Genomic DNA, 17863 nt, shown 5'->3' with positions numbered 1-17863 from the left:
AAAAAATAATAAAAAATTTAAATAATCATACAAAAATACGTAAAAAAATATAAAAATAAAAATATAGATATCAATATATGCATAGTTGATATGTTGCTCAACACGGGTTAGCAGGAGGGTGGTGTGTAAATCTCACTATCTCTTATGGAGCTCACACATCTTCGTCGGATAATTATTACGTTGTTCTAACTTGGATTACTTAATAATTTTGTCAACACATGAGTATAAAAAAATATTATAATTAAAAATTTAAATAGTATTTTTTAAAATAAATATGATATTATAAAGGAGAGGGAGCCGTTGGAATGTGAAATGTAGGCTGGAAATGAGTCATTTTTTGCTGTCAATAATTTACAGAATCTGACCTCAGTGTGGCATTAGACTATTAGGGACGACTCTACGGCGTAGTTGCCTCTTAGCTTTCCCTTTGCTCTCTCTCTCTCTCTCTCTCTCTCTCTCTCTCTCAGAGTGTAGTTGTGTGGCAGATCTTGGGCAGGAATCAAGCAAGCAAGCCCAAGAAAATCGTCAGCAAGAAATGGATTTCTGCTTCGGATCGGTTACCAAGTTCACTGCATGCACCATTCTACTTGTGTTCTTGCTTTCCTTCTCCAGCTTTACTTCAACAGGTTTTGCATTCTTTATTTTTTCATGCTTCTGTATCTGTTTTCTGTTAATCGTCCGACATCTGAGTGTTTTTATTGTTTATTGCTTTATCTGGGTTTTGCGAATTTTTAATTTTACTCGTTCATGTGGATAGTGGTTGATGGATGGATGCGGGAAAGGTTTGATAGATTTGGCAAGTTTGTTCCAAAATTGGAGATTGAGGACATGGGCTGTCCTTGATGGTCCATAAGTTTCAGTTATTTGTTATTTTTCGTGTTATTTTGGTTTCTTTTGGTGTTTAGACTAATAGATTTAAGGTTTTGGTGATGAATCCCTGGATTCACGTCATTGATTTAGCTGCTTTTTGCGTCGAGATGTTAGAAAATGGGAAACTTCTGGAGGACTGGCTATAACTTCTTTGGGTTTTGAAACAGATAGTATTCAGAGTTCATGTTAATAGATCCTTGAATTAGAGCCCTTTCTCTCTCTCTCTCGTTAGGTTTTTAGTCTTTTGGAATCTGACTAATTTCCAGATCAATATCATGATTGGATTTGAGGATTTGCTTGCAGACTGAGTTTCCAATATGAACTTGCCATGCTTATTATTATTTTTTCTCATTCCTTCTTTTGGTTTCTTTGTAATTTTTTATGTCTTCTGCAATTTCTCCATGCATGGATCCGAAAATGGTAGTTGACAATGTATTATTCCTAGTTTACTATCTTCCACTTCTTCTGCTGTCTTTCTTTATGCGCTTTCCATTTCTCTTTATCCTAGTCTATTATCGAATGTAATAAAGCGTTTTCAACTTGATTTTCTGGTGAATCTTTCAGATGCCTATGATCCCCTAGATCCAACTGGGAATATCACAATAAAGTGGGATATTATAAGCTGGACTGCTGATGGCTATGTTGTAAGAATTTCTAAGCCCTGCCCTCCATTAGTGTAGATCAATCCACAGCACGTGCGCATGCATTTGTGATACACTTACAGATAAACATGCTTTTTGTAGCTGCTTACGTATCTCTCATTTCTTCCCTTGCTTCTTAATTCTTGCCCAAGATGGCATGGAATTCACAAGAGTCAAAAGAAGAGCATGCTGTTCATTGGTGCATTTATCCCTCAAGTTTTTACTTGTTTGTTATTTCTTGCTCAAGTTCATGTCTAGAGCATGCTGCATGCATAAACTATAGTTTGACTAGTACTCGCTCAAGTTATGACTCTAAATTTCACCATTGGGCTGAAAAAAAGTTTTGCAACCATTGTTATTGAATTTTCTCAATCTTTTACATTTTGCTTTATCCTTTCAATACACATTAGCATGGGTTATCATCTTCACAATTATTGTCACAAGCCTTAATCTCACTAGGGGTCAACAACATAGGTTGTAGCCCTCTAATCATATCTCTATTTATAACCTTATCTTCTATAAGGTCATTATATCTCAGGTTCTTTCTAAGGTTTTCCACCAAATTTTTTAGTTTTTCTCTACCACTTTTGTCGCACCCTGCTCTTCTAGGACCTAATCCCACGACTCTACCTCTCAGGAGCTTGTGTGGAATTCTCATAGAAGCTAAGTTGGAGACTACTTGCAAAGAGGGTCCTTTTTGCAGAGAAATTGCTTTACCATATTCTTTTTCCATCTCTATCAATAGCTGCCACGCCAACTCCTTCTAGAAGGAATTGGTTAGACCACTTTTTATCTCACCTTCCAACACTATGTGTACCCTTCAATACCCATTTTGTTATAGTCTCCTCATGTACAGCTTGGTAAAGATCCTCCAACCGTATGAATGTGTGCTTATACTTTTGGGTCATTTGCATATAATGTGTATGTTAATCCTTTTTGAATTGGGCATCTTTTATTTTGATCTTGGACTAGTTAAACATCATCAGCCACTTAGAATCCCACTAATTATTAGGTCCCATATCCAACTCATGAGCAGACCCGGGGAATTCCTCTCACAACAAAAAAACATCAACTGTCTATCAGAACTATAGACTGTTTACCCTTTCTTCTACACCATCTCAGCTTTATAAATCCATCGACCGGGGGCCTTATCTTTCAGCCGCTTCCAATGTGCTTTCCCAAACTCATTGCTGAGGCCTCCCTCGATTGTTGTAGAATATTCTAGACTTCCAACTGTCTTATTCAGCTTGGGTGTAATTGACCATTTTACCCCTCTAGCTCCTTCCTTAGGTCACATATTCACTTTAATTAACCCAATTGTACTCATTTCGGGTTTGAAATTATCTGGGGTGTCAGATCTTTTGTTTCGTCCACTCTCCACACAAACGTGTCTATTGGCCGCCTTCTTAAATGTCCAAACTACCTTAGTACCATCCCACCCATACTTCAAGAAACTACATTAATCATTTGACTCTTTTAGTTGTTTTTCTTGTTGTATGACCATGATATCTGCTCTTTACAGTGCTTATAGTTCCTGATTTTTCCTTTCCTTCCCCCCATAAAGATTGCCTGCTTCACCTGATTTGAGTTTACTAGGTTTTTTTCATTTGATACTGGTTAATTTCTTCCAATAAAGGAGTTCAAATGGTGCATTTTTTGATTGCTTGCAAATCTATCTGTACAAACGGGCATTCTTTGTTTTGCAAAAACTCTTGTTCTTTCTTGCTTGACATTTCTTCCCTGCATTACCTAATGAGCTATACTTACTTTGAGTGGATAGGCTGTTGTTACAATCTTCAACTTCCAGCAATACCGTCACATTCAGTCTCCAGGATGGACACTAGGGTGGACCTGGGCAAAGAAAGAGGTGATATGGAGCATGATGGGAAGCCAAGCCACAGACCAAGGAGATTGTTCAAGATTCAAAGGGAACATTCCACATTGCTGTAAGAAGGACCCAACAGTTGTGGACCTACTACCAGGAACTCCTTATAACCAGCAGATTGCAAATTGTTGCAAGGGGGGAGTAATTAACTCATGGGCACAGGATCCAGCCAATTCTGCTAGCTCATTCCAACTTAGTGTGGGTGCAGCTGGAACCACAAATAAAACTGTGAGAGTGCCTAAGAATTTCACATTAAAAACACCAGGGCCAGGTTATACTTGTGGTCCAGCAAAAATTGTTAAACCAACCAAATTTGTTACTCAAGATGGAAGGAGAACCACACAGGCTATGAGTAAGTTATTTGGGAAATATTACAGACTACATTTTCTATCTTTTTTTCACCTTAGGGCCCAAGTCATTATTACATGAAATTGTCTATTTCCCTTAGTTGCACATGACCTGGTTAAGGCATGAGATATATGTTTTAACTGCATTAGGCAATTAGACACATGGTGGGAGTAACAAAAGATGTCTAACCCCTCAAATGGATGAGGGGTAGGAATGTCAAATTTTCTCTTGTTGCATTAGTCCCATGTACTCCCAGTGCAGACAACGCAGATAAGTATAGAATGGTGTCCATTCACCTTTATCTTTTATCCAACATTTGGATGCATTACTTAGGATCCAAAGTAAAAAGTTGAAACAAGGTCTATGGTTACACATATGCCTACACCCAACACTCATACTCGAGTCTAATGAATGTAGTTCAACACCTTCGATGATAATGTAGATTAATCCACTAGCAAAGAATATCCAACTTCATAGATTACTGATCATATAGTGCATTGTAATAATAATTACGGTTGAAAATCAGTCTGAAAATTTGAAGTTTCTAAACGGCCATGGATTTGATCCATGAAGAGGTCATGTTGTTCTGTATTTACATAAGAGAGTCACAAGATCTCTTCATGCATTCACTACAAGGCACAGACTGTGTATACCAACTAATGAGGATATGTGACTTTGAACTTTGGATTTTGACCCTATCTTTCTTATGGCAGTGACATGGAATGTTACCTGCACTTACTCTCAATTCCTTGCTCAGAAGACTCCTACTTGCTGTGTTTCACTCTCGTCCTTCTACAACGACACGATAGTACCGTGTCCAACATGCACCTGTGGTTGCCAAAACAACATTACTCATCCAGGGAGCTGTGTAGAGTGAGTTATCTCATAAACTCACTTCTTTTTTCGTTATCCTCCTGACATGATTTTTTTTTTTTTCCTATTATTTCTTCTAACATGGTTCTGTTCTTCTCTTTGCTTACAGCCCAAACTCGCCATATTTAGCTTCAGTTGTTTCAGGACCTGGCAAGAACAGCTATACGCCTCTGGTGCAGTGTACAAGTCATATGTGCCCTGTCCGAGTTCACTGGCACGTTAAGGTTAACTACAAGGAATACTGGAGAGCGAAGGTCACAATTACTAATTTCAATTACAGGATGAACTATACACAATGGAACTTAGTTGTCCAACATCCCAACCTTGACAATCTGACTCAGATTTTCAGCTTTAATTACAAGCCCTTAACACCTTATGGAGATATAAGTAAGCTAAATCTTGTATTCCTTATGTGTGTGTTTGTTCATATTGTTCTGAATCGTTTCTCTTGCATTTTGTTGTGTGCATTTGGTAGAAACATTATTTATACTGTTGAATAAAGAGTAAACGACTTATTACTATTTTTCTTTTCCTGCTCGTTTTGTGAACAGATGATACTGGCATGCTATGGGGAATGAAGTTCTATAATGATTTGCTCATGCAAGCTGGCCCTCTTGGTAATGTACAGTCGGAGCTACTCTTCCAGAAGGACACATCAACTTTCACTTTCGACAAGGGTTGGGCTTTTCCTCGGAGGATATACTTCAATGGAGATAACTGTGTCATGCCACCTCCTGATGACTATCCATATTTGCCAGGCTCCAGTTCCCAGACAGATGTGTCTTTGCTTACCCTAATGTTGACCCTGTTTTTGTATTTGATATTATCCTAAGCACATGCATAAGAATCTTTTGAACATGACTACAAATTCAGTTGTTTCATAAATTTTCCACTTAAACACATACAACAGCAGAATCAGCAACAAGCCGATTGAAGGGTTCGTCTCTGGCAATGATGTCTGTCAACCAATGCATGTTCAAGTGTGGACCAATTGCAACAAAGAAAGTCTCTATTTGGTGGTGAATTCACTGCATTTTTGCTATGCTGGGTTACTGATGTAATTCCAAATCCGTGGTGTTGTAACAGTTCCAAGGAGAGTAAATACCACTTCATACTTTATTATAATAATGTAACAAAATCAGTCATAGGCAAATAAAATAGAAATATAAAATAAATTTCTGTATTAAAAATTTAATGTTTAACAATAAATCAAAATAATCATTACGTGTCTTTATCGAACAGTTATCATTCAAATCCTATTGCAAATAACTAAAGACATAGTTAATCATATCAATCCTCACAGCATGAGCTATAATGCAAACATGATCAAGTAATTCTGACTTTTTTCTAATTTCACTTGCAATTGTGAACTTCTCATTTATGTTTACATATGGGACAACATCTAGAAATTTGGCTAATTATTTCCTCTTTTGCAATCTTTTTCTTAATTTGTCACTAATTGAGCACAAACTTTTTTCCATTCTCTGTGACAATTTGTTAATAGAATCACTGACAATTGAAAGTTCATTTGAAGAGTTATTTGCTTCCATCCTCCTCTTCTTCTTACTCTTACTCTTGTTGGAATTAAGGATAGTCTCAATTGATACATTTCCTTTCCTTGCTCTTCTAGATTGTTAACCTCATTCCCTCTTGATTGTTGTTCTTAATGATTGTTCAAGTCTTGAAGTATTTCAGTAGATGATTGGGCATATTCCTTGGTGGCTCTATCCTTTCTCCAAATTTCCACCCAATCATTAGAATACGGCATGGATTTACCTCTCGCATACTTCACATATTTGTCTTTCTGCAAATTAAATATTTATCACCAATATGAATTTTTTTAAATCAAATAAATAATAACAAAATTAGTAAAAAAAATTAAATAAATTAATCATTACCTTTTCAAACTCAGCCCATACCTCTTTACTGTCACACTCAATCATCTTAAATCTGTCATTCTAGTCAAATCTAGTGTTATTCATAAAGTTTGAAGACAATTGTAGAACATCTTCCATGTATCCATCTTTGAAGTGATATATGGCATAACTTTCAAGTCTGTATTGAGGAAAAAAGGCCTTCAGCTTAACCTGTAGTTCAACCAAATAACCACCTTTCCATTGGTTATCATGTTTGAATTTAGGATCCTAACTTAACTCATTTAACAAATTCAACAGAGCTCGTTCTTCATTTATCCTCCACAAACTTTAGTATGAGAAGTACCTCTAGATTTTCTTACACTTTTTCCTTTAGAATTGTTTGAGTTATCTATGCTTTACATTTTTGTTTAAAACAATGATTAAAGAAACGTTCATAAATTTTATGGTTAAAAAATGCAGAAAGACAGAAACAAATAAACTATATTACAAACAAGTCAAAAATTCATATATGACAAACATAAAATTATAAGAATAACAATGAGTTTTTTTTAGTATATATGCATAATTTAATTCTACAATTCGCAAATAACAAAATTTACAAAAAAAAAAATCAATTCTATAGTTCATTAGAAAACACTCCGCATTTGCATGGTACACATAAAAAAATTATTCAATTTTACATGTCACACAATACATAATTCATCAAACAACATAAAAATTAATCAATTTTGCCTAATTGTGTACTTATTCCACATTTGTTGGGCTTTATGCAACCACCATGCTGTCTACTTTGCGGTTGGTTTAACAACATTTACACTATCATTAATGTCAGCATTCCAGTAATTGTAGTTATCATTTGCATATTTATCAACTAATGTTCTCATCTCTTTATAAATGAAGTTTTGTAAAATACAACAAGCAACAATAATTTTGTTAACTATTTCGATAGAGTAGTAAGAGCCACAGCCTAATATTTTCCAATGAGTCTTTAAACTACCGAAAGCTATCTCAACTACACCGCGTGCTTGAGAGTGTCTCCAATTGAAGTACTCCTCATGATTGAAGAAGGAGGATGTCCACTTCCGAAGGTTCCTAAGTGATATCGATGGCCCTTAAATGGTGACAGAAAACTAGGTCGCCAGAATCAACTAAATAATATTTTCCTATAAATGTTAAAAAATTAATTAATTAGTTAAATACCTATAACTCACAAAATTTAAAGATAAGTTTTTACGTAATTTATCAGTTAAAACTTTGAAATCATTAGGTTTTGTTATTGCATCTCTCAAAACCCTACTGTCTATTGAACCTTCTCATCTTGGGTAAACGTATACAAACTTGCCAAATCTATAAACTACTCCAAGCACATTGGTAGAAATTTTTCCTTTTCTATTTCTGTAACGAGTCTTTTTATTTTCAGACATTGTTACTTTAATATAGGTGCCAACCCTATTCGAAATGCAAATGTTTTAATATTAATATATGATTAATGTGTAACTTTAATTCAAAATTACTATAAAGGATTACCTCAAAAAACTTTCAAGTCATTTCCAAGCAGTTTGTTGATACTAGTTCAAGATCCACAATCATCATTGGGTAAAGTTTTAAAATAGCGTACAAAACTTTATGAAAAATCTTACTAATGGTTTGCCCTAATCTAGTCCAATCAATGTTTTGGTATCTATTTTTCATACAATGTGCACAAATATTGAGAAAAATAACCACCATCTCTTCTATTGTGACGAACCTAGTTTCTTTTAAACCAACATGCCTCAACAAATTACATAACAGATCAAAAGTTCTCATATCCATTCTTATAATGCATATTGCAGTTATGTCATTATATCTGTGACCTCATTCTGATGTAAATTAGATCTCTACTAAGATTTCCTATCTTACTGGAGGTAGGTTCATCCAAATTAAGTTTTGATACTTTTGCAATAGTTATAACAACACTTGCTATGCATTTAAACAACCAACATATTACAATTATCAGCCATAACAATCCTTCAGGATCATCATCAATGTCCCAAGAGTCCTTGTCCCATTCAATGTCAAAGTCTTCAAGATCCATATCATCCATTATAACTACAAATAATAAAAAAAAAAAGAGTGAATAAGAATTTCTAGCCTAAGAACATTATTTTTCAACACATAAATGATTATTCTTGAACAATCAAATAGTAAAAATTAGGTCACATTGTGGACTGGGAATGTTATATAAAAATTAGATGCTCTATTGTTTGTTTTTGCAAAATGTATATATCCTATGTGATGATGAAAATTTATACCCTACAAATTAAATGTTAGTGTAGCAACTAGAATAATGCTTCACAAAGGCACAACCTCAATTTTTGGACTCTTTTGTGTTGGTTATTTTAGTATGTTCGTCATGTTTGTTTGAGATAGATAATATCATAGGTGTAGGCTCCTTGTAATCACTGTTTCCATCATAAGTGTTAATATATTGCAACCCTGTTCAATCGGCCAAACCAACCAAAAGCAAGCGCAGTAAAATAGAAACAAAAATGAAACCCTCAAACACAACTCACACACACAGAATAACAACACATCGAGTTATGTGTTCGAATCAAAATAGATCCTACTCACGGCAGAGACTCCGTCTCTTAGTCAATCCACTAATAACTTTCGATTACAACCGGATTACAAGATCACAACAAGAACAAAACGTATTGCAAATACATAAACTGAAAACAGAAAACTAAATACAAGAACAAGTATAGGATCTGTTCTACCAATCTCAAGATCGTATCAAGAATCTGATCTATCAGTTACATCCAATCTCTCACGCCTCAGGCGATTCAACAATAGAGATTAAAACAATACAGCCTTACCAAGTGATCTTACCACAAATCGAAGCTAATCGAACAAGAGAAGGATTTACGAGCGAGAGAGAGTCTCACTTCATTTGCGCCGAACTAGGGTTTCATAAAATGAGAGAGTAAGCGATCTGATGCAATTAGGGTATGAAGCTACCCTTATATAGAGCAAGCAACCGAGTTGGGCTGGGGCAAACACACATGGGCCACACGAATATGGGCTTGGCTCATGTAACATATCTCGACCCAATGGCTATTAGCCCACAAAATTAATCAGCAGATCATATACATATATACACATTTAAATGTTAGCTAAATGAAAACCCAAAATTACATATATGACAAATGCAAACAAAAAATGCACATAACAAATACATGAAAATACATTTTGAATCATAAATCATAAAAAATTTCACCTTGATTCAAGAATGGATTAATAGTGAACTTAACCAGAGACCTTTGCAACTCTCCCAACTAAGACAGGAGTAGATTGAGCAACGACACAACTTGCTCAAACTTAAAACTAGAGACCGACTCGACTAATACATGCCTCACTACGAGCAATAGGAACCTCTATCAAGACTCCTACGAACAAAACAACAGGGCTAATACTCAACCTTCCATTAGACACAGAAATTTCCTAAGGTTCCATCTTAAGGATGACTTATTTCCACCTCAAACTCTACACTATGAATTTATTCAGGTACGTCTAATTCTACAAGACCATCAAATACTACAAGACTAGGCACACATCAACATCTAGGCTTACATCAGAATTTTAAAAAACAGGTCCTAGATGAAAACAAGAACTCGGAACAGCTCCCAATAAAGAGAAAGAGAAAGTAACTTACAACCCATGGGAATAAAAACACAAGCATCTATGGGAACCTCTACCCCATACTATAAAACAAGATTCATACCAGCCTTTAGGATACTAACCTAAACAAATCCATTCATGCCTAACATGCTTAACTCTAACATCTCTCTTATGACCAATGTGCCATAGCCTTTTCATGCCTAAACTCCAAGCCTATAGTCCTACTATACTCTCATAACCATCAAACAGTTTGGCCGATTCTACTTTATCCTTTTTCTCAAGATCTTTCTTCCTTTTGAAACACTCTTTCCTTAAGTGACCCTCTTTCTTATAATACCAGCAAGTCTTGGTTGTTGAGGATCATTTTCTTGACCCTTCAAGCATAGGTTTATCCCTAGTGGTATTTCTATCTACTTGACCACTAACCCGCAATCCCTCTACAGGACTTGACCTATTGTCCCTCTTAACTTCAAGATCCCTAGATTTAAGAGCTGACAACACATCTTCTAAGGTTAAAGAAGATCTACAATATTTAATTGTTGTTTTAAGGTCTTTATAAGCTTCTGGCAAAGAGTTTAACAAAATAATAGCTTGATTCTCATCATAAATTTTTTCATCAATATTGGCTATTTCTATTGTAATCACTTTAAATTCATCTAGATTTTCCTCTAGGGTTTTTGCAAGGTTCATTTTAAATCCAAACAATTGTTCTTTCAAAAATATTTTATTAGTTAAAGACTTAGTCATATATAAAGACTCCAACTTAGACCATATCTTTGTAGTTGATTTTTCTTCATTTATCTAGCGCAGAACATTGTCTGCTAGATTGAGAATGATCAAGGAAAAATCCATCTCATCCATGTCCTGCATTTCTTGGGCGATCATGGAGAGTTGATTATCCTTTTCCTCATTTATTTCAACTAGAGCCTTCGTGCACCGGTGTTGGACAAGCACTACCTTCATCTTTTTCTACCACATGCTAAAATCGCCATAGCCATCAAATTTATCTACTCCCAATTTAGATGGAGCCATATAGAAAGATTTAAGAGCAGACCAAAAACCAGGTTAATCAAGAATCAGACAAGATAAGCAGTCCTATCAGACATTCTCTAAACCTTTTAGACAAATCAGAATTTAAACACTGATTTTAAAGAAAAAACAATTTTGGATTTAAAAACAAAATCAAGAATTCAATACAATATTAGGCCAAAACAGAACAAAAAACTTATTGAATGTTAAACAGAATCAAGAGCTCAGAAAGAATTAGGGAAACCAGAATATCATACAAAATTAGGGAAAAACAGTAATGATTATAAAATTAGGGGAAAACAATATATATCACGAAATTAGGGCAAATGCGAAATTTCTTACCCAATCAAAGATCTAAAACGAACTTCGTGTTTACCTTTTTGGATCTGAAATGGTTCGGCCCAGATCTTGAATCCCAAAGGCTCTAATACCACTTGTTAATATCTTACAACCCTATTCAATCGGCCAAACCAACCAAGAACAAGCGCAGTAAAATAGAAACAGAAATGAAACCCTCAAACATAACTCACACACACAGAATAACAACACAGCGAGTTACGTGTTCGAATCAAAATAGATCCTACTCACGGCAGAGACTTCGCCTCTTAGTCAATCCACTATTACAATCGGATTACAAGATCACAACAAGAACAAAACGTATTGCAAATACATAAACTGAAAACAGAAAAATAAATACAAGAACAAGTATAGGATCTATTCTACCGATCTCAAGATCGTATCAAGAATCTAATCTATCAGTTACATCCAATCTCTCACATCTCAGGCGTTCAACAACGGAGATTAAAACAATACAGCCTTACCAAGTGATCTTACTACAAACTGAAGCCAATCAAACAAGAGAAGGATTTACGAGTGAGAGAGAGTCTCACTTCATGCACGCCGAACTAGGGTTTCAAAAAATGAGAGAGTAAGTGATCTGATGCAATTAAGGCATGAAGTTGCCCTTATATAGCAACAAGCAACCGAGCTGGGCTGAAGTAAACACACATGAGCCACACGAATATGGGCTTGGCTCATATAACATATCTCGACCCAATGGTTATTGGCCCACAAAACTAATCAGCAGATCATATACATATATACACATTTAAATGTTAGCTAAATGAAAATCCAAAATTACATATATGACAAATGCAAACAAAAAATGCACATAACAAATATATGAAAATACATTTTGAATCATAAATCCTAACAATAAGGATGAAGAAACTTTCACTAGAAAGGAAAAGTTGTGTGACAGAGGCCAATAGAGAATCATTGCAAAGAAATCTATCTAATAGGGAAATGGGATAAGTGGGAACACAAGAAGCCGTGTTCATAAAAGTCTGGTGGTTAATTGACATAATCCACAGCTATCAAAAAAAAAAAAACAACCAATATGGGAACATGTCAAAGTGTTATGATGAATGCTAAGTTCACTTGAAGCAACAAAGTGCATGAATATGCATATTATCTAGGTATCGCCATACAAAATTGTAGGAAAAATTAATAAAAAAAGAACTTAAAAAATAAGACATCTAAAGAATGTGAAAAAATTATAATATTATTAGAAATCAGCTGCACAATAAGATTTTGTATCCCAGATATTTAAGATCATTAAGGTTGCCCATGTTACTTTATTCAAAACCCATTTCTTGTCACCACTTCTGGTAAACTAAAAATGATTTGAGTGTATCAAGAGAGGAAGGCCCTATCTTGGGTTTCTACTTCATTTATGGATCCCTAAGACTTGATGACCTTATTCCATTTATGGATCACTATAATAAATTAGCCTAGGAGAAAGGGAAGAAAGGTTGGTATGGGAAGTTCATCACTCCAATCACTTTCCAGAATGCTTACTACAAAATAAAATGAAAAAAAAGAAAGAAAATAAAAGCAAAAACTCTTTTCTAGAAGAATATATTAATTGATTTGTAAACTCACTCATGCATGCAATAGTAAGACAACTTGATAATCAGGGACAATGCTAATCATTTTCTAGAAGAAAATCTTTAGTGATGTGTAAACATACTCATTCAATATGAAGACAAAAGAACTTGATAATCAGGAAAATTTCTAATTGAACGTATCAAAGAAATAGAAATGTTGTTCTCATAGGATCAATGTGGAAAGACATAGTCTTGTCCCCTTCGAGGTTGAACATTCAAAAAGAGCTTAAGTATTCCATCTAGAAAGTTAAAAGATTGAAACGATAAATGACTATTGCACAACCCCCCCCCCCCCCCCCCCCCCCCCCCACACACACACACACACACACACTCTCTCTCAAACTGTTACATTTTATGGTGCATGCATGTCCTAGATGATGAAGATAGACAAACAACAAGGACCATGGAAAAGTTACATTTTCCTGAAGTGTATCATGTCATGACCAGAACAAACTGGCTTCAGGTTCTATATATTCTACCTTCAAGATTCAGTTAGCATATGGAAATTGAACATAAGCATAATTTACTGATGATGCTAGAATGCGCTTTGATCAATCACTGTGTACATGTTATGTATATGCAGATTGATGTTTAAATGCAAAAACGGATACCTAAATTGAATTGGACAAAAAGACTAAAGCAAACAATCAACGCTCAACAGTTAAATTCTAGAGTTTATTATAATAAGAGACATGACTAATTCTATAATAAAATTACAACATCTTTCCTACCAATTGGTTAGATTAAACAAATTTGATCACTTGTTTACAAATTTAAGAGACAGGACTAGTTCTTTCATCTTGATCCTAAGCAGTAAGTACACACAGATATGGAACTAATCCTACCAGCGCTGGTTCAATCCAATAACCAAGTCCAACAGATTGATAATTAAATGAACAGGATGAACTGCGATGCTAATAACTCCAAAGCAGTTTTAGAAGTTAAGAGAAGGAGACAACTTGACACAAACAACCCAAGAAAGTTGGCTAACAACAGATGGAGAGAAAAGTTCTATTCTAAGAGAAAGAACAAGATTGAATGTTAAATTTTTCGGCCACCAAATTTTTAAGAGCCACAGAATTTACAAGATAGATATTTCAATAGAAGTTTGGATATCCACTAAAATCAGTATGAACAATAGACAATGTTTGTTACACGTTATTTTGGCTCAGTAAAGTAGTTGAATTAAGAGAATCACAAATTTAAGAATCCACACATTATTTTCAGCAGTGTAAACAGAAAACACACACACACATACAGGATTCTAGGAACGTAACAACATACAATGAAGCAGAGAAGAAGATTTACAAAAAATAGAAGAAGATTGCGGAATCGTAACAGCATACAATGAAGTAGAGAAGAAGATTTACAGAAAGTAGAAGAAGATTGCAGCGGAGGCAACGATTAACAACAAAGAAAAGAAAAGAAAAGAACATAAAGATGAAGAATATCTGAGCATGTACCTTCCTATGCTATTTTCGTGGAAGGATGAAGATGAAAGGAAGATGAACAGTCTTCCTCTGCTACTTCCATGGAAGGGTGAAGATGAAAAGAAGATGAATAGTGAATAACAATGGAGAATAAAATAAAAGAAGATGAACGTGAAAGACGTTTCAGGGTGAGGTTTCATGCAAGGTTAGAATTATAATTTAAGTTTATCAGTAAGATGTCAGAAAAAATTATTTAAAGGGGGTCAGATAAATTATCTGTAAAAGATAAGATAAGAGGTCACGTGATAACTTTTCTAAGAATGGTCAAATAATTTTAACAAACATGTTAGAAATAACTGAAGCCCGAGATGATTCTCATATATCTTAATTAACAAACGCCCCTTAATGAATTCTCCTTGTCAGTCCTAGTTTTGCTTTTTGTAGATCTCTTTCCTTTCATGCTGAGTAAAGCAATGTCAATTGTGTAACAAACAATTTAATGTGATAGAAGGGCATTCTCTTGCCGTACAAATGTTGTAACATCTTGCTTTCTTCAGCAGGCGGATGAAAAAATGTTCTGTTTACATCATTGTCATATTGAATGATCCTTGACAGTTCAATTAGATTCCATTGCAGTCGGTTCATATCTAGTGTTCCCATTCATGATCTCATCATATCAAACAACATTTGATTTACATGATCTTCTCTTTGTTTTCCCAGAGAATTTTGAATGCGTATCTTGTCTCCAAATTAACTTGGCAGCATAGATCCCTCTGCTTCAAAACTCTGTGGTTATTGAACTCAGGAAAATAATCACCAGAGCCTAATCAGCAAGAAAAACAGTGAACAAGCTAGTGTTGAGAATCCAAATAGGGTTTGATGGGCAGTATTTGGTAGGAATGGGTATGTATCAGGTGGGGGCAGCATGCATTCTTCGCCATTAAAATAGACTCTCCGGGGAAACGCCCATCCTTCTTTGAAGGTGAAAGTGTTCTTGTCCTTCTGCAGAAGCACCTCTGACTGGACATTCCCTAATGGCCCAGCTTCCGTTAGCACGTCATTGTAGAATTTCATGCCATGGAACATTCCTGTGTCATCTGCACAACATTTTGCATTTGTTTGTTTAGATCAACTTAAAACTTCCCTTGCCATTGAAAGAATAGTTCCAAGTTGCACTGCACTTACTGACTGACTCATAGGGAACAAGAGGTTTGTAATCGAAGCTGAAAACTTGAGTTACATTGTTGAGATTTGGGTGCTGAACAACAAGAGTCCAGAGTGTGTAGTTCATGCGGTAATTGAAGTTTGTTATTGCTATCTTCGCACGCCAGTAATCCTTGTAGTTGAGCTTCACATGCCAGTGTATCCTGACCGGGCACATGTGATGCGTGCATTGCAGCAGGGGTGTGTTATCTTTCCTTGGACTGTTCAGCCCAACAACGCTCAGAAGTTTGGAATTGCTCCTGTATTGAATCAGTACTTTTATAAGAAAAAGGCTTAGTTGATTTGGGTTGAGTTATACCAGATGGAATAGGACACTAGTTCTGCTGGTTGATAGTAGCTTACTTGACACATTCGTTTTTGTTTTCACAGCCACAAGCACAGGAAGGACAAGGTGTGATCGTGTCGTTGTAGAAGGATGAAAAGGAAACGCAACAACTTGGGTATTTCCGGGCTAGAAACTGTGAGTAAGTGCATGTTACATTCCATGTCACTGCACAAGAAAGGATGAAAAAAGTTGTCAGCTACCATGATTGAACACAAAAATATCTCAAAGACAACAGAGAATCTCTGAAGTTTTTCACTTTTACTACTTGAAAAGAGTTGATTTGACGCAATTTCAGGGCATTCTTGAAATACACGTGGACTACAATAACAGTGCAATCTTAACTTGGTTATCTTCTCTTCTGCTTTCATCTCATGTGAAATTCAACTATGGATGTGCAGCCCAGGGAGCATTGGACCTAGTTCTTGGGGAAGAGCAAGACTACTTACTGAGTGCCTGAGTCTTTCTGCGGCGATCAGGTGTGAGAAAATTGGTGGGGGGAACAATCTTTGCTGGACCACAAGTGTAGCCCGGTCCTGGACCAAGCAAAGTGAAGTTCTTGGGAAGCTTCACGGTCTTGTTTGAAGTGCCGGCAAGGCCAACACTCAACTGGAAGGCTGAGACAGAAGCTGCAGGGTCTTGGGCCCAAGCTGTGAGCACGCCGCCTTTGCAGCAATTCTGGAACTGCTGGTTGTAAGGCACACCAGGGAGCAAGTCTACAACAGTTGGACTCTTCTTGCAACAGTGAGGTATGTTCCCTTTGAACTTGGAGCAGTCTCCTTGCTCGGTGGTTTGAGCCCCCACCATCGACCATATGACTTCCTTCTTGGCCCATGTCCAGCCTAAGGTCCAACCAGGGCTCATGATGTGTCTGTACATCTGGAAATTGTTAATTGTCACAACTGCCTGGACAATAAGCAACCAGGAACCTTGTTAAAATTTCAAGAAATTGACGACAAGAAATAGATTTCCGTAAGGGTTTTCAGCTCAAGAGAACATACAAAAATCTTGTAACATTTTTCCCAATTATCCAGAGACATCTATTTGTAGAGTCAATGGTAACTATTCTTGAATAGAGAATAGTTGCAACTGTTGCATAGGAGTACCCGAGAGGATACGAAAACTTGGTTAGGATAAGGTGTGGCTCTATTTTTAGAGTTTAACAAAATGATCACCATCAATATTGTTTTCTTTACTTATTTGATAGATGAGTTTGTAAGAAGAAATTTAGGCAATTGCTCCAGTATTATTACTCACCACATAGCCATCTGGGGTCCAGGACATTATATCCCATCTGATTGTTATGTTCCCATTTGGATCCAAGGGATCATATGCAGCTGGGATTTGAACACAACAAGATATAAGAGAATTCAGTTTTATTAGTATGTAGATATACATATAGACATCAAATTGATCAAGAATGGGATGATGCTCATATATAGAATTACCTGCACATGAAATGAACACAAGAAGGAAGAAGAGAAGTGAGATACCAACAAATCTCATCTCTCTGCAATATTGTTGAAGACGAGAGTTTGGATGCACAATGGATATTGGGTACAGGGACTTCTCAATTTGTGGGAAAGAAAGAAAGAAGTGTGAATGAGGAAACGAGAAAGAGTCTTTAAGTATGGCTCTCAACCACTGGTTGTTACAACAGAATCCCTTCTCTTCCCCTTTTTATAACTTGTCCGTGCTTCCGTTTTAAGCCTTCCTGTGTCCTGAAGCAAAGGACTTGGAGATGAAAGCTGAACATAA

General features: G+C 35.9%; 2 protein-coding genes across 2 annotated transcripts; one reads left to right on the top strand and one right to left on the bottom strand.

Moving 5' to 3' along the window:
* The first annotated feature begins 401 nt into the window (after positions 1–401).
* On the top strand, positions 402–5641 carry LOC127810513 (protein COBRA-like). Its single transcript, XM_052350038.1, has 6 exons — positions 402–626; positions 1435–1514; positions 3292–3748; positions 4458–4617; positions 4727–5004; positions 5169–5641. The coding sequence occupies exons 1-6, from the start codon at positions 536–538 to the stop codon at positions 5447–5449; spliced, it is 1347 nt and encodes a 448-aa protein (XP_052205998.1). The 5' UTR covers positions 402–535; the 3' UTR covers positions 5450–5641.
* Positions 5642–15106: 9465 nt separating this feature from the next.
* Positions 15107–17741, bottom strand: LOC127810138 (COBRA-like protein 4). The gene is made up of 6 exons (XM_052349414.1): positions 17554–17741; positions 17363–17442; positions 16555–17011; positions 16126–16273; positions 15745–16022; positions 15107–15656 (listed from the first exon to the last, which is right to left on the bottom strand). Exons 1-6 carry the CDS (start codon positions 17609–17611, stop codon positions 15373–15375), a joined length of 1305 nt encoding a protein of 434 aa, XP_052205374.1. The 5' UTR covers positions 17612–17741; the 3' UTR covers positions 15107–15372.
* Positions 17742–17863: the final 122 nt, after the last annotated feature.

This window comes from Diospyros lotus, chromosome 9 (assembly GCF_014633365.1).
Source record: "Diospyros lotus cultivar Yz01 chromosome 9, ASM1463336v1, whole genome shotgun sequence".
Lineage (NCBI taxonomy): Eukaryota > Viridiplantae > Streptophyta > Magnoliopsida > Ericales > Ebenaceae > Diospyros > Diospyros lotus.
This window is presented reverse-complemented; position numbering and strand designations above follow the sequence as displayed.

Coding starts and splice junctions, on each gene's coding strand:
- LOC127810513 (XM_052350038.1), top strand. CDS start 536: ATGGATTTCTGCTTCGGATCGGTTACCAAGTTCACTGCATGCACCATT. Junction 627..1,434: donor CTCCAGCTTTACTTCAACAG/GTTTTGCATTCT, acceptor TGAATCTTTCAG/ATGCCTATGATCCCCTAGAT. Junction 3,749..4,457: donor GAGAACCACACAGGCTATGA/GTAAGTTATTTG, acceptor TTCTTATGGCAG/TGACATGGAATGTTACCTGC.
- LOC127810138 (XM_052349414.1), bottom strand. CDS start 17,611: ATGAGATTTGTTGGTATCTCACTTCTCTTCTTCCTTCTTGTGTTCATT. Junction 17,443..17,553: donor TGTGTTCATTTCATGTGCAG/GTAATTCTATAT, acceptor TTCAAATCCCAG/CTGCATATGATCCCTTGGAT. Junction 16,023..16,125: donor AACAAAAACGAATGTGTCAA/GTAAGCTACTAT, acceptor GATTCAATACAG/GAGCAATTCCAAACTTCTGA.